This window comes from Pygoscelis adeliae, unplaced genomic scaffold (assembly GCF_000699105.1).
Source record: "Pygoscelis adeliae isolate BGI_AS28 unplaced genomic scaffold, ASM69910v1 Scaffold7, whole genome shotgun sequence".
Classification (NCBI taxonomy): domain Eukaryota; kingdom Metazoa; phylum Chordata; class Aves; order Sphenisciformes; family Spheniscidae; genus Pygoscelis; species Pygoscelis adeliae.
Window position 1 is genome coordinate 2,257,624 of NW_008825268.1, and position 13,553 is coordinate 2,271,176.

General features: G+C 41.8%; 1 protein-coding gene across 1 annotated transcript in view; it reads left to right on the top strand.

Annotated features, from left to right (window-relative positions):
• Positions 1 to 13,553, top strand: part of ERBB4 (v-erb-b2 avian erythroblastic leukemia viral oncogene homolog 4) — a 580,731-nt gene that overhangs the window by 366,907 nt on the left and 200,271 nt on the right. Inside the window, exon 6 of the mRNA XM_009329670.1 lies at positions 10,002 to 10,067. Within this exon, the coding sequence (XP_009327945.1) occupies positions 10,002 to 10,067 (66 nt within the window). The remainder of the gene's footprint in view (positions 1 to 10,001; positions 10,068 to 13,553) is intronic.

A 13,553-nucleotide genomic window follows, 5' to 3' on the forward strand; every position in this document is an offset into this window, starting at 1 on the left:
GAGGAAGAAAAGAAAGACTCTAAAATCAGCAGCTTAATTGCATCTACTGGTTCTTGAAGCTGCTGTGTGCCTCCCACCCTTCTGAAGTTGTCTGTTGTTAGGTCTGTGAAATGCACATCCCAGCCACCAGCTCAGTGGGCTTGGTTGGTGCTGCTGTGCAGGGCACAAGTGCAGGTGTATCGCTCGGTGGCAGTGAGTGGGTGCAATGTGGGGACTAGCCAGTCGGCATCATGACGGGCTTCTCCCGACAGACTATTCTGTTGCTTGCATAAAACACAAAACCGCCCCAAGCCTTTATTGCTATCATATCTGCATTTTTTAAAGGATTTTGTTACACATGTCTGTTTTGGCAGAAGTTCTCAGAACTGTCACTAAAGTTCCTGTCCTGCTTTTGCAGACAGCCTGGCTAAAGAGCTCTGGCCACTGGTCTGCTCAAACCCAGGGCTGTTTCAGGGGCTTCTCTCTGATCCCTTCACACCTCCTGCAGGGAGGAGGACAGTGCTGTGGCTTCAAATGAAGATGAGTGACTAGAAGTGAGGTTTCTGTCTGCTAAGCAATGGACAAGGTGTCAGAAGTAGCAAAGCAAAAAAGAAGAGTGATGCTGCTGCAATCCCTCACACTTTCTGTCCCTGTGTGTGGGATCTCCACGTTCATATCTCCTTGGGCTAGTATTCAAAAGAGCTTTCAGATCTCAAAATCTTCTTTCTGGTCCTCTTGTAGAAACCTGTAATTTACTTTCAAAACTTCATAACAGCCATCATCAGTGAAGTGTTCTGGAACAGGGGAAATGTTGGGAAGAGTAAGATACTTAATCCAAGGTTTTCAAGTGGTTTTATACAAATTGCTACATATGAAGACAACTTCATACTGAATTCATCGTATTACACCTACATGATGGTCACAGAATGTCCATGGCATCACCTCTGTGCAGATCTCTGATAGCTGAAGATTATCCAGAAGATTGCAGTCTCAAATTTGTTTGTATGATTATTTTCATTTAATATATGTAGATAGCAAACACTGAATCTAAATATCAGTGTATGCCCAAGCATTGTTTTCCAACAGAGAAAGGGCTTCTGTTGTCCAAGTAATGTTTTTTAATAATCAGTTTTGTTTTGAATAGCCAGACATACATTTTGAATAAGCAATTACATTTGAATAAGCATATTATGATACTTATCCAAAGTTTGTCTAAAACTGGACTCCAGATTTCATGGGAATGGGGAGTGTCTTTCTAGTATTTCCATCTAATTGAGTCAAAAGTTGGTTAAAACATTAGCACACCTAACTGCACCCAGCCAGACTCTAGGAATATTATATGGCATGAAGAAGTAGTAAAATGAATTTTAAAAGCCACTTCAATTTCAACTTCGCATTTCCTTTCTTTGAGGTTATTACTTTGTTTAAAAAATGAAAACTGTATGCCCCTCTGTTTGAGCTTTATTACTGCTTTGGCAGCATTACAGGAACATTACAGGACATTATTTTGACTTATGTGGTATTGACTAACTTGATTTGTTTGAGGGGTGGAGGAGTTGGTATTAAACAAGCACAAGAACACCCCCAGCTTTGGCATTTACTTTTCAGTGTGTTTTGAGTTTGTTGAGAACCTCCTTTGAAAATCTCCTCTAACAGTGCAGAGATTTCTTGCCCAGTGTTACCCATTTTGTCCAAAAAAGAAACCTGTGTCTATATCCCTCAGTTCTCAGCCAAGATTATGCATCGGGCAGTAAGTCAGCTGCTGCACCTGAGGACAGATACCTGGCCTAAGATTTATTACAGGCACTGATATGGGTGCACATCTGATTGCTGTCTTCAGTAGGAGTCACTGCTGCTTGGCTTGTTTGTGTTTTTTAATTTCATGTCTTGTCACACCACAAACAGAAGCACCTACTGCTGTGAGCCAGAATAAAAAGCACCTGGGCTGAGAACTAATGGGGAATATCCTAGGGTAAGGAAGGTTGTGGGTGTTGCAGTGTTAGGCTTTGCAATGGCTGCTTCTTAGACATGAAATTCATGCACCTCCGGACACCCCCATGCAGAGGCGGGAGCCCATTAAAATAATACCTGCCAGGGGCAAATCAGGGGAAACGCTGAAATTAATATAAAGGCATAGAAGATGTTGGCTTTTTATGGTCTCTGTCTGCTGGGAATCTGCAGTGCTTACCTGCCTGCTGCCTTCCCCTCACAGACCTGTCTTCTGCTCACACTCAATTTTCCTCAATAAGGACTTTTCTTCCCTTGTATGAAATACATTAGCAGCTTAGGAGTTCCTCAGGATGTGGGAGAGCAGGCTTCAGTTTCCTACCTTGCCTGAAGGCATTCAATCCCATACATCCTATCTCCCACCTCCCAGTGGAAACGGCCCCAGGTTGGTCTGAGTTAGGCCTTTTCTACTCCTTCTGTTAAAATTTTGAGTATTCAATAATCATCAGGTAAGATAGAGAAATAGTCCTGGGGGTGTGGACTGATCCTTACATGTACCTCCTACCCAGTGATCATAACCACTGAGCTGTGGGGCAAGAAGCCAAGAATGGTTGCATGCTGTGTCCAGCTCTCTCCCTTCGGGGCCAGTGAGCTCTCCGTGTCGTTGGGAGGGATGTGCCTGCTCTGCGCTCTCCCCTTCCAGAGAACAGCCTGTAGACTGTTTCTTGGGTTGCTGTCCTGGCAGGTGAGAGTCTTCATCACGGTAAGCAAAGGAGAAAGCAGGATGCACAACCCCACATCCTAGGTGAGTGTTAACATCTACAGATGGTGGCACATCACCCTCTCCTTCTGCACAGAGGAAAGGGAAAGTAAGAGCTACCCCTGTATTTTGAAGGGGTCCGGGGTTGTTGGTCTGTGTGCTTTGAGGATGATCCATATGAGGGCGGGTGTTTCATTTCTGCCCCAGTGTAGACCCCCCTTAGACAGAGACCAAGCTGTTCTGCCGTTCAGGAACAGAGATTCTGCTGCAAGCGTATGAGGATGGGCAGTTATCTGTGACTTACTGGAGGGGAATATATTTTTTTAACAATAATGATTACAGGGAAAGATTCCTGAGGGCTTCTTCTTGATGAGCCTGCCAGGCAGCAGGTATGACTTGACCTATCCTTTTAGCCTTCCGGCTGTGTCTCCCCATTTGCTCAGGAACCCTGTGTGTGTGTTCAGAAAGGCATTTGATGCTGATTGGAACTAATTCACCACCACAGTGGGGGGAATTCACTTACATTGCTCTGTGCTAATAGCTATAAGCAGTGATAATTAATAGCTCCTAATTGCTTAATCAGTGTAAAGTTTTAGACTATGTCATATGTGAAGGTTTTTATTTTGTGTGGATGACTAAACCCCCAATTAAAGCATTGAGTCATACAGCCTTACCAGAGCTGTCTGTTCCAGGCAGAAAAGAATAACTAGTGTCTTGATTACCCCCCTCAGATCCTAGTCATTACTCTGGCTTGGGCATTTTTCTGTAGCAGCTGAAGTAACTTTACAGTGAGCTTCCTATCAGCTCAGAGCTGTCAGCAATAGATATGAATCCACTGGCCTGAGCCCGTTTGGTGCTGCTGACATGCTATTGACTTTCCGTTTGGCCACCAGAGGTAAAGGGATAATCTCTCTTAAAATCAAAACTGTCTGCCACCAGTGTATCTAGCGATACTCTGTAATTTCACAGTTCTTAACAGATCCCCAGTCCCTGTGCGCACGCGAGGGTTGTCTGCATCACACGTTACTCAAGAAAATGCGTCCCCCTTTGGTATTCAGTTTTTGTTTTCTTCGGTGCTGGTTCAGTTTTATCTCCGTTTCCTCTCCCCGCTCTCCCTTGCACTGTTCCCGTATCTCTCCCTGTGCCTGTCTTTCAGGGCATATCTCTTGGATTGTTTTCATTTCCCAGACCTATTTCCTATGTCAGTTTCTTTTCAGCTCCGTGTGCCTTAGTCCCTCTCCATTTGTGTGTGTCTCTCTTCTTATCTACCAAGCAAGATGAGGGATAGATAGAGGCGTTTAATGGCAGAGTTGGAAGTGCCTATTGGAAGCAATCATTAGAGGGAGTTTGCTTTCACCGTTCTTGAGCCCCAGTGGTCTCTGTCTGTGGATGCGCACACACCTGGCAGTTAGGGGGTGGGCGCTAGAAAACTTTGACTTATGGATGGTAGCAGCATCCACAAAAGGCGCTGTGCTTTTCCACAGTGTAAGTATTCATCATTGATGAACACTATGCGAGTTTTCACTGTAAAGGGAGTCATTAATATCTGTGCAGGGTACCCCATTGGGCATGGAGACTTCGGGGTAGAAGCAATGATACAGATACAAGACAGAAAGGTCAGCTGAAGTGCTGCCATTTACCACAATAAAAGTAACAATATCACTGTAGGTACAGCTTGTTAAAGAAAAGCCTGAATTTTATGGGACTAATCCCATGTCGGAAAACTGTTTGGTGATACATCCCGAAGTGAACTCATCTGACATCAGTGAAAGCAACATAGTTTGATAGCAGTAGAGGAATTGACCCTTGGATTACTGTATCCCATAACGCTTCTACAGAGGGGAAGAGAAAATGAGCGCTAGATATTTCTTGTGCTAGAAATTTCTAGACACTCTCTTCTTTTGCAGAAAGTTTTACTTTCTCGTGACATGTGTCTCTCCTGCCATGAAGAAAGGAAATCCTGAAAAGTGTGAATCTCTGTTAGGTAATTAACTTTCAAATCAATAGAAGAGATCTGAAGGCTAGCACAGGGCTGGTAGAAAATGCAAAATGATTTTTACTTAACAAAGAAGTGTGACTGAATGAATGAACGTGTGACAACAGGAATAGTCAGACAAGGACATGGAAAGCATTACAGCCTGATAAAGGCAGAACAATCCATCACAACAATAGTATCTTTAATTCTTGTTAATGCTGTGCTGCAGTGTTTGAATTATATTTTGATTTTTGTTATCTCTTCATACATAAATCTAAGGAGTCTTAGCTGCCTAGAAAAACAACGTGCAAAGGTATTTAAACCTTCTGTCCCATGTTAGCAATGGAAAGAAGAGACTGGGACTCTTACCACAGAGCATACCTGGAACTTCTTGGACCTTAGAGCTAGTTATGTCTAGAAACATCTATATGACATCTCTAGCATTTTTGCAAGAGTGAATTTTTTAGGTGAAGGATGAGTTTATAAGTAGCTTACAGAAGCTAATAAATGATTTATAGATGTTTTGATAGTTAATCAATTATTTTAGACTGTTAGATAAGTAAAGAGGCTGCTTAAAACCATGGCTTGTAACCATCAAAGCCACTTTATTTTGGCTGTGTTCATTCGCACTTCAGTATCAGTGTGTTGCAGATATGCTAACATTTATTAATGATTTATTAACCTGTTAGAAACCATCTGTAAATGCAAGCTTTGTGCAAAGTGAGACCATTTCTTCTCTTATTTCTGTTTTCCTTCCCCTGCTGAGAGAGGTCTGCTTGAGGCAGCTGGCATAGCTGATGGGGAAGAAGCAGTGTTTCTTCTCTGTACTACACTGAGCTTAGAGCTAAGAGTAGGACTTCATTTTTCTTGTCTTGTCAGTAACTTAATCCTTTGTGGTTTTACTGTTCCTGAAATAATAAAGTCAGTCTGGAGCCAAAGGAAAGCCCTTCTCAATTCTCAGGAAAGCACAAGGATGAAGTAACCTTGGTCTTTCCCAAGCTAGTGAGCAAATGTTTTCTGCTGGTGACTTTCCCCGGCTGGGAGAGCAGAAGCATCTCCTGCAAATAAAACTCGATCCTGGAAGTTGCAACAATGGTACTCTGCACCAGAGTCCATAATGAAGATCTGTTGCGGTAGTATTGGGTAAGGGAGGATGAGCCCAGGAGACAAGCCGTTGGTTTTCTGCGTGGAATTTGCCAAAGTAAAATTAATTCTCATGTTCCAGTGGGCATCTGACCTTTCTAAACTTAGATTTCATAACGAACCCTGTAAAAATTATGTAAGCCTCCTTTTAACTCCTTCCCTCCTCCTCTGCAATCTAATGAATAAAATGGCATCATGTATGCAAAACAATGCTACCATTCAGGAGCGGAAATGTACTCCAGCGTCACATTTGTAACGAGGCAGGAGACTTTTCCAGGTTCTTCCTCTCCATATCTCATTTAGAAAAGAAAAATGCCCTTTTTTCTTATGTGCCTTCACTAACGTGCAAGAATTAAGTGAATGGGCAAGGTAGCGCTTACAAGGTAGAGCCCTGCAGAAATTTTTTTTTGGCCAAATTCCAGCTAAATCTTGAATCACTGTTTGATTTCAATAAGAACATATATGATGACTTGTTACAGATGGGCTGTTTCACTGCGGCTGAGTGTTCCTAGATCCCACCGATTGCCACCAGGACTTTAGGACACTCAGCATCTTTTGATGTCAAGAACCAGTGGAGGAAATCATAGGAAGGAGTTCTACCTCTTTGCTCTCTGCTGCATCAAAACAAAAGAAAGAACACTTCTGCAGTTTCATGGTTTGCCATTTCTTCATTAGCTGTTTCTTTTAGCCCTTACTACTGTATGTTGGAGGGTTTTAGAATATTTTAGAGAGACAAAGAATAACGGGAATAATTTATTTTATGCCAAGAATTGTTTGATAATTTTTTCTCAAATCTGTTGGCTTACTACAATCTAAAAATCCTAAGAAATATATACAGAAAGATCTGTGAGAAGCAGTAAAATTATTTCAAGGACCTCGTCAGTCTTGGGGCTGATAGATTTATTATTGTTTAAGCCTGACATACATATCTAATTGTGAGACCTGTTCCTCACATGAATGCTCCTGGCTACTTATGTTGACTTCCATGGGACTATTTTTGTGTTAGATTTACAGAGCTGATCTTTAATGGGTAGCAATCTATCCTTATTACAGTGGGGAAAAAGAGGTGAAATACTGAGTTACTTGAGGGCAGAATCTGGACCATTTCATACTGAGAGCAAAGAAAGTTATTTTTCTTTTTAAACAAACAAACCAATATAGACACACTATTTGGAGGGAGTTTGGTTTTTGTTTTTAATTCTCGGTATATCTGACCTTCAAAAGGACATGTAACAATGCAATTCAGAGGTGTGCTGCCTACAAGCTCAGCTCCTTGTTGTGTCTGTGCAGCTGAGAAAAGTGAAAACAAAGCAGCAGATACTTTGAGTTCCCAATGAGAAAAAAGAAAACTGTCAGCCTTTTCTTGCTATATTGTTAAATATCTCTATTTAAATGCAAATTATCATCTGACACTGCCAAAGTCATGTACCAGGAAGTAGGCGTGCAAGTTAAAAAAAAAAAAATTAAATTATTTTTGAAGATGCTGGATCGCTTTTATTTCCAGGAGGAGTAGAGTTGGCTGAATACGTTCTTGGTTGTATACCAAGGGTCAGCTCAGCACCTAGGAGTTTCAAATATGAAGATTTTTATTTTAAGTGCAGCTTTTGCAGAAGTGTGGGCGGCCTGTCTAGTTAGAGATCACTTGGAGGGGTGCTTGAAGATTCTTCTGTGTTATCTCACTGCACGTACTGCAGTGGAAAGCCCAGTGTGTACAATATGTTTTGGAAAGGGCTAGAATCCAGGGACAGAAAGAGGAAGAAACAGCCAAGCTGGTGCCTTGTTCTGCCTCAGGTATATGTGGTTACAAGTGATCCGTGCAGTGCTTTATACTGCATCTAGCTGCAAGACTTCTGGCTTTCTCCCTAAACTCCAGACCCCTTAAGCTAGACAGGCATGAGATTTGACCGCAAGGAAGGATTTGGCATAAAATAGTCTTGCAAGAGGAGGCTCTGTTGTCCATGGGTTGTGGTTCCTCCCCAGCTGCCCCCAGCAGGGATGTTCCTGCTTAGGTGAGGACCAAGCAACACAAGTGGTGAAGAGGTTATTTGAACGTACATCCGGGGCCCTACCCTTTCTCATTCCCACTTCTTCTGTTGGTCAGGGATAGCCAGTTTGTAAAACCCGCTTCCTGGGGATCATTTTTATTCAGTTGGGTGAGCACCAAAGCCAACAAGCAAGCTGTATCTTACTGAGTCTCCTCTGTTAAAATTCTTCCTTTAATTTGCTGTTTCCCTCGCCTTCTTTTTAAACTTGCATTCTTATAAATCAATATGGATATATTTGCTTTCTACACAGGGTTCCAGTAGTCTCTTAATAATCATAATAATCATTATTACTGATTAAAGTTGCATTATTCATGCCAGATGGAGTCCCCTCCCTGTCAGCCAGAATGAGTTTGCATTATGTAGTTATAGTACATTTGTGATCTAAATAAACAGATGGCAGAACGTGACAGCAAATTATGTGCTGGTGATGTCAGCAACAACACTTCCCGAGTATAATTGCTTTAAATGAACATGAATGCAGCAAGGAGATGGTAGTTTTAACAAGGTAGTTGGCATACAGTGTGGTAATTACGATACAACATCATCAATAGTGCCGTGAATGCTGTGCGAGTGCTGAGGGAAGAACGCTAGCTTTGAAAATGTAGTGAGAGAAAGTCCGACTTTACACAACTATCACAGTGGGTTTGCTCAACTGTGTAATGTCTCATAGGTATAAGCACACTGCTAGCAGAGGAGCAGTGTTTTCTTTTGGGGTGATCCAACCTTTGCTGAGAGACAGTTTGCATTTTCTCCTATGCTGTCTCCCATCAGGGCATGTGGGAAGTATTTGATTTAGTGTAATGGAGCAGTGTTAACAGCAGCTGCTGTTAATACAGGATTGAAAGGTAAGCTTCTGGATCAGGTTCAAAGGGGAAATTTGCTTAATAGAATCTCAGCAGTATTGAGCGATGAATAAAAGTTTCATCAAAGACGAGATTAGGTTCCTGTGGTCAAAAGAGCAGTGATAAGGACTGTGCATAGTCTTCAACAATGCTTATGTTGGGTTTCTCAGTTCATCCCTTCAGGTCTGGCTGGGTGTAAAGGGCTTGGCTACCTACACCTCAGGCACTGCCACCTGTGTTTTAGCAGCAGCGGCTCGGTGCAGTAAAGTAGGCTCTCCGTGTGTGGAGGGAGAAGCACTAAGAGCAGGAGGGTGACTGAGCTCTGGCCACATGTGGATTGAAGCTGTGGAATGAGGTCTCCATTCGCTCACAGTCAGGACTGGCGTGGGACTGTCCAAGTGTTTTCTCAATTAACGTAAGATGCAGCCAGAGGAGAATGTGCCGGTTCTTCTGCCTGATTCCCATTTCCTCGCACAGTGGTCAGCATTTAGCTACAAAATGGAAGATGTGAACTCAACTCCCTTTTCAGTCCAGGCGGGTTTCAGTCACTGATTACTAGGTAGTTTATAAAAGCTACCATTGCTAACTCTTCCTACTCCATCTGTATTTTACAATGAAAGCACCTACAGTTCCTTTTCTTGAGTGACTAAACCTGTCAGCGTGTGGAAGGACGGTGTAGAGCATCGTCTCTAGGTTCTGAAGGTACATGAGGTTCCTTCAGAAGCACAACCGCAGACAACTAGAGAACCAGCAGCCAGAAAACGAAAGGTCATGTGAGCTTAGCTGTCGCTGGGGTTAAGTGGTTGCACAGGGCACATTTCCTTTACCATGATATTGGACATGAAGACTATGCAAGCTTTTGGGGGTGAGGGGTGGCTTTTAATCAAAGGCATTGAGTGTATCGCCCCATTGTTCAGATGCAATTGGATGATAGATAGATAGACAGACAGAGAGACAGACAGACATCCTCTCTAGCACAGCCATCTCTTCTCCTGTGGAGGAATGAATGGGTCTTACATAGGCCATAGAGAGCAATAGTAATAGCACTGGGTGATGAAATTGTTCCTCAGTCCTCCAGACTTGTTCATCTTTTTTTGTTTTAAAATGTCCCAGTCATTATACATAGCAGTATGTTTGACACTAATTCTGGCTATTTATCTGGGCCTTTTTTACAGGCACTGTTTCAACCTTGGTAAAGCATAAAAACGCTCCAAAGACAAGGTGGGCCCTCCTCTCAGCAGTTGCTGGGTGTTGAAGAAATGAAAGGAAGCCACATTTATAATCTCTCTCTCTTTCTGTCTGTCCTGCAGGTGGCCGATGCCACAAGTCCTGCACAGGCCGTTGCTGGGGACCCACAGAGAATCACTGCCAGACCTGTAAGTATGCAAGACTCTGAGAAACAAAGGACTGAAAAATTATGTAATGGGGATCCTACTTTTTTTTTAATTGTGAAGGGATACTACAAATTCTGGTTTTAGTATAATTCTAAATATTTGAAATGTTTTTCCATATGTTTTTACCAACAGATGATCTGCTTTTTTTCCACCCATGTGAATTTATATTTTTCTTTCCTCCTTTGTGCTTTCTAAAAATGCTTAAGCTAACTTGAATTTTCTTTTCACTTCTTGGCAGCAACATGGAGCACAGCTCCTGAGAATATTGATGGTTATTTTGGAATACACTGAAATGAATACTTCAGGAATAGAAAAAACTACAAGGCAGATTTGGAGATCTTTAATGACGGCCTGACACTGCAAACTTCCTAATGCCAAAATACTCTGTTAATTTCAGTGGGAGCCTGGGAATATTAGTTATCTTGCAGAATTGTTCTCTTTATAATAACTTCAGAATGTATTTGAGTTGTACTGAAAGAGAGAATAATAGGGTTTTTTGTGATGGAAGTAGTAAGTGAAGGGTTGTTCATAATGTCTGTCTGTCCTCTTGAATTTAGAGAGCATTAAAATGAATAAAAAAGAACTATATTGAGAGAGTTTCTTCCTTGTGTGCTTTCAGCTCCTTCAGATAGGCACTAAAGAGCTAGAAGTGCAATCACAATATTAGCAAATATAAAAGAGGAGAAAATCGAGAGCTGCCTTTTCCTACAAGTTTTTTCTCTTTCCCCCCTTACAGGAATAGAGCTATCCTTTACATTTCCTTTCTTTGAAATTTAGGAGGGTGGAAATTGGTTGCGTTTACTGGAGTCACTCTTCCTAGGAAATGGAATGGTTGCTGATATCTCCCCCAGAGAGCACTGCTCTAGCTTGTGCTTGTTTCCTTGGCTGAGTTGTAGATAGGAGAAAGGGATTGTGACAAATTAACTGCTATCAAGTGAGCACACCGACTAACTCTCTCAACCTATGATAGCTCGATGTCATCTGCCTTTTTTGTTGAAATATTAGGAACAGTGCAACTATGCTTTTTTTTTTTTTACTAGTTGGAGCAAGAGATAAGAGGAAATTAGAAATGGCAGACAGCTTGACATGAACGTTTTGTGAGTTAGCACGAGCAGGAAATCCAAGCTGACCTCCTGTACGTGGCAAAGCGAGGGGCACAGGCGATGGAGCTGCGTGCCTGCAGAGGCTCTGCCACCCTGCCGGGCATTGGTTTTTATTCAGGAGCATCAACTGATGTTGCTGGCAAAGCTGATGACGGTTACAGCTCTGCTAAAGTTATTAACATGTTCTTGTATTACTGTTTCATATTGAGCTTTATCTGTGGGTGTGATTAAAAACGCTTTAGGACAGGTTGTAGGAAAAACTGTGTAACAAACCAGGTACAGTGAGGCTAAGCAGATTCTTCTTTGTCTGAATCGAGCTAGTACATCTCCTTCCTTTGCTGGCAGTCTTTATGAAAGCCCCAAAGAAGTCAGCGCTCAGAAAGCCTTCTAACATCAAGGTTATGTGCTGAAGCAGATAATGGAAAGGGACTTAAACCCTAGCTGACGAAATTATTTTATATCATGGTTAGAATTAATTAATGCTGGTTCTTTCTCTGTCCTAATGAGAGGCCTGTTTGTCTATTAAAAGTAGTAACTCCGTAAGAACCTGGGTAATTCATCCAAACTGGAGTAAACTTTTTCAGGCCTTATGTGGTTAGCTTATCCAAGAACACTGCAAAACCTTGACAGTTGTATTATATAAGGATGCTATCTATGATCCTGGCTCAGGCCTCGGCTCCAACAAGCAGAGGCTCCAGCCGTATGTAAAGTTGGAAAGTCCAACTGGACTCTGTGTGGCTGCAGAAGTCCATGTGGCAGGACCAGCTCCCACGGTCTCAACCTCTACAAAACACTGCTCTCAGATAAGTGAACTGATTTGGTGGATTAATGTAGTAATACCAGGCAGAGAAAAACTTATCTGCAGTGTTGTGAAGTCAGAAGCTTAGCAGAGCTGCACAGTAGGTTTGCTCCGGGAGCGACAGCTATCTCTCTCTTCACAGTGACTGCCCTCTCAAATCCACACAGTGGGGACAGGCTAAGGCACAACCATGGATTTAAATTAGTAAACTATGGAAAATATGGAAACATATAAACATATGGAAATATGCCATCTAAGTTCCAGGGAGGTACACAGATCACACATTTCTAATTTGAAATAGCTACTCTACAGCCTTTTACCTTCGAGCACACTCTGCAGCCTCTGGTTATGAGGGGCAGGAGTTAATTTTGTATTGTATACTTCCTCTTTGCCTCCCTGACCTCGCTGCACCCTGGGTAAACAGCAGGATTTAAGGAAAAGACTGAATATTAGGCTGGCAACAGGCATTTCTTCATTGCACTTTCTCAAAATGTGGTCTTCTGCAAACTGTTTGAAGCCAAGAATATGAGTAGGGACTAAAAACATAAAAATGCAAGTGGTGCTGTTCTTTTGCTGCCTTCATTTCTGACTTTAAAAAACATGCCTGGCTTTCAAGCTTATAAATGTTATTCTTAGATACAAGCCGGAGATAGGATGAATGGTATCACAAACATAGCGTATACCTTAACCTAGTCACCTTGGGGATGCACGTCTTTCAAACACGTGTAGGAAAACACTTCAGCAGTACTACATTCCAGTGTCAAACTATTTTGTTCCTAGAAACAGCTGAGAGGCACATCTGCATTTTAATAATTTCATTTTCTTTATGGAGTCACTGAAGCAAAAAATTCTAATGAACCCCCCTCCCAAGATAAGATTTAAATTATTTTCCTGGGAAAGGATAAAAAATGAAAGATCTTAATCTGCGTCTTTCATTTCAAATTACATATGGAAAAAAATCAAAATCCTTTTGTTTTTTGCATGAATATCATCTACCTAGCTGCTTCTTATGTTGCCTTCCAGCAATGTCTCTCTGTACTTCTAACTCTGTCTGAAACACCACCTGCATCTAACTCTGTCCTGATGTCTCTCTAAATGTGACAAGAACATTTATGTATTTAAGATGACAATTAATAGGAAATTTGAAATAAGCTGTTCTGTTAGGAGGTAGAGAAGATGTAATTTCAGGGTAATGTTTTATGCAATTAACAATCCATTTTTCTTTTATAATTAAAATATTAGTAAATATTAATACTGAACATTTAAAAGCTAGATGGTATTCTTTGTTTCAGTGTCAGAAAAGGCTAATGTGGACATACTTTAAAAAAGAACCTATTTTTCAAAGAGTATTGGGCACCCACTAAATAGAACGTAAACCACTTTAAAAAACCACAAGAACAAACACTTTTGGAAGTTACTAATCTGTTGTGGTTTAACCTCAGCCAGCAACTGAGCACCACACAGCCGCTTGCTCACTCTCCCTCCCCCCGCCCCCCTGGTGGGATGGGGGAGAGAATTGGAAGAGTAGAAGTGAGAAAAACTCATGGGTTGAGATAAGAACAGTTT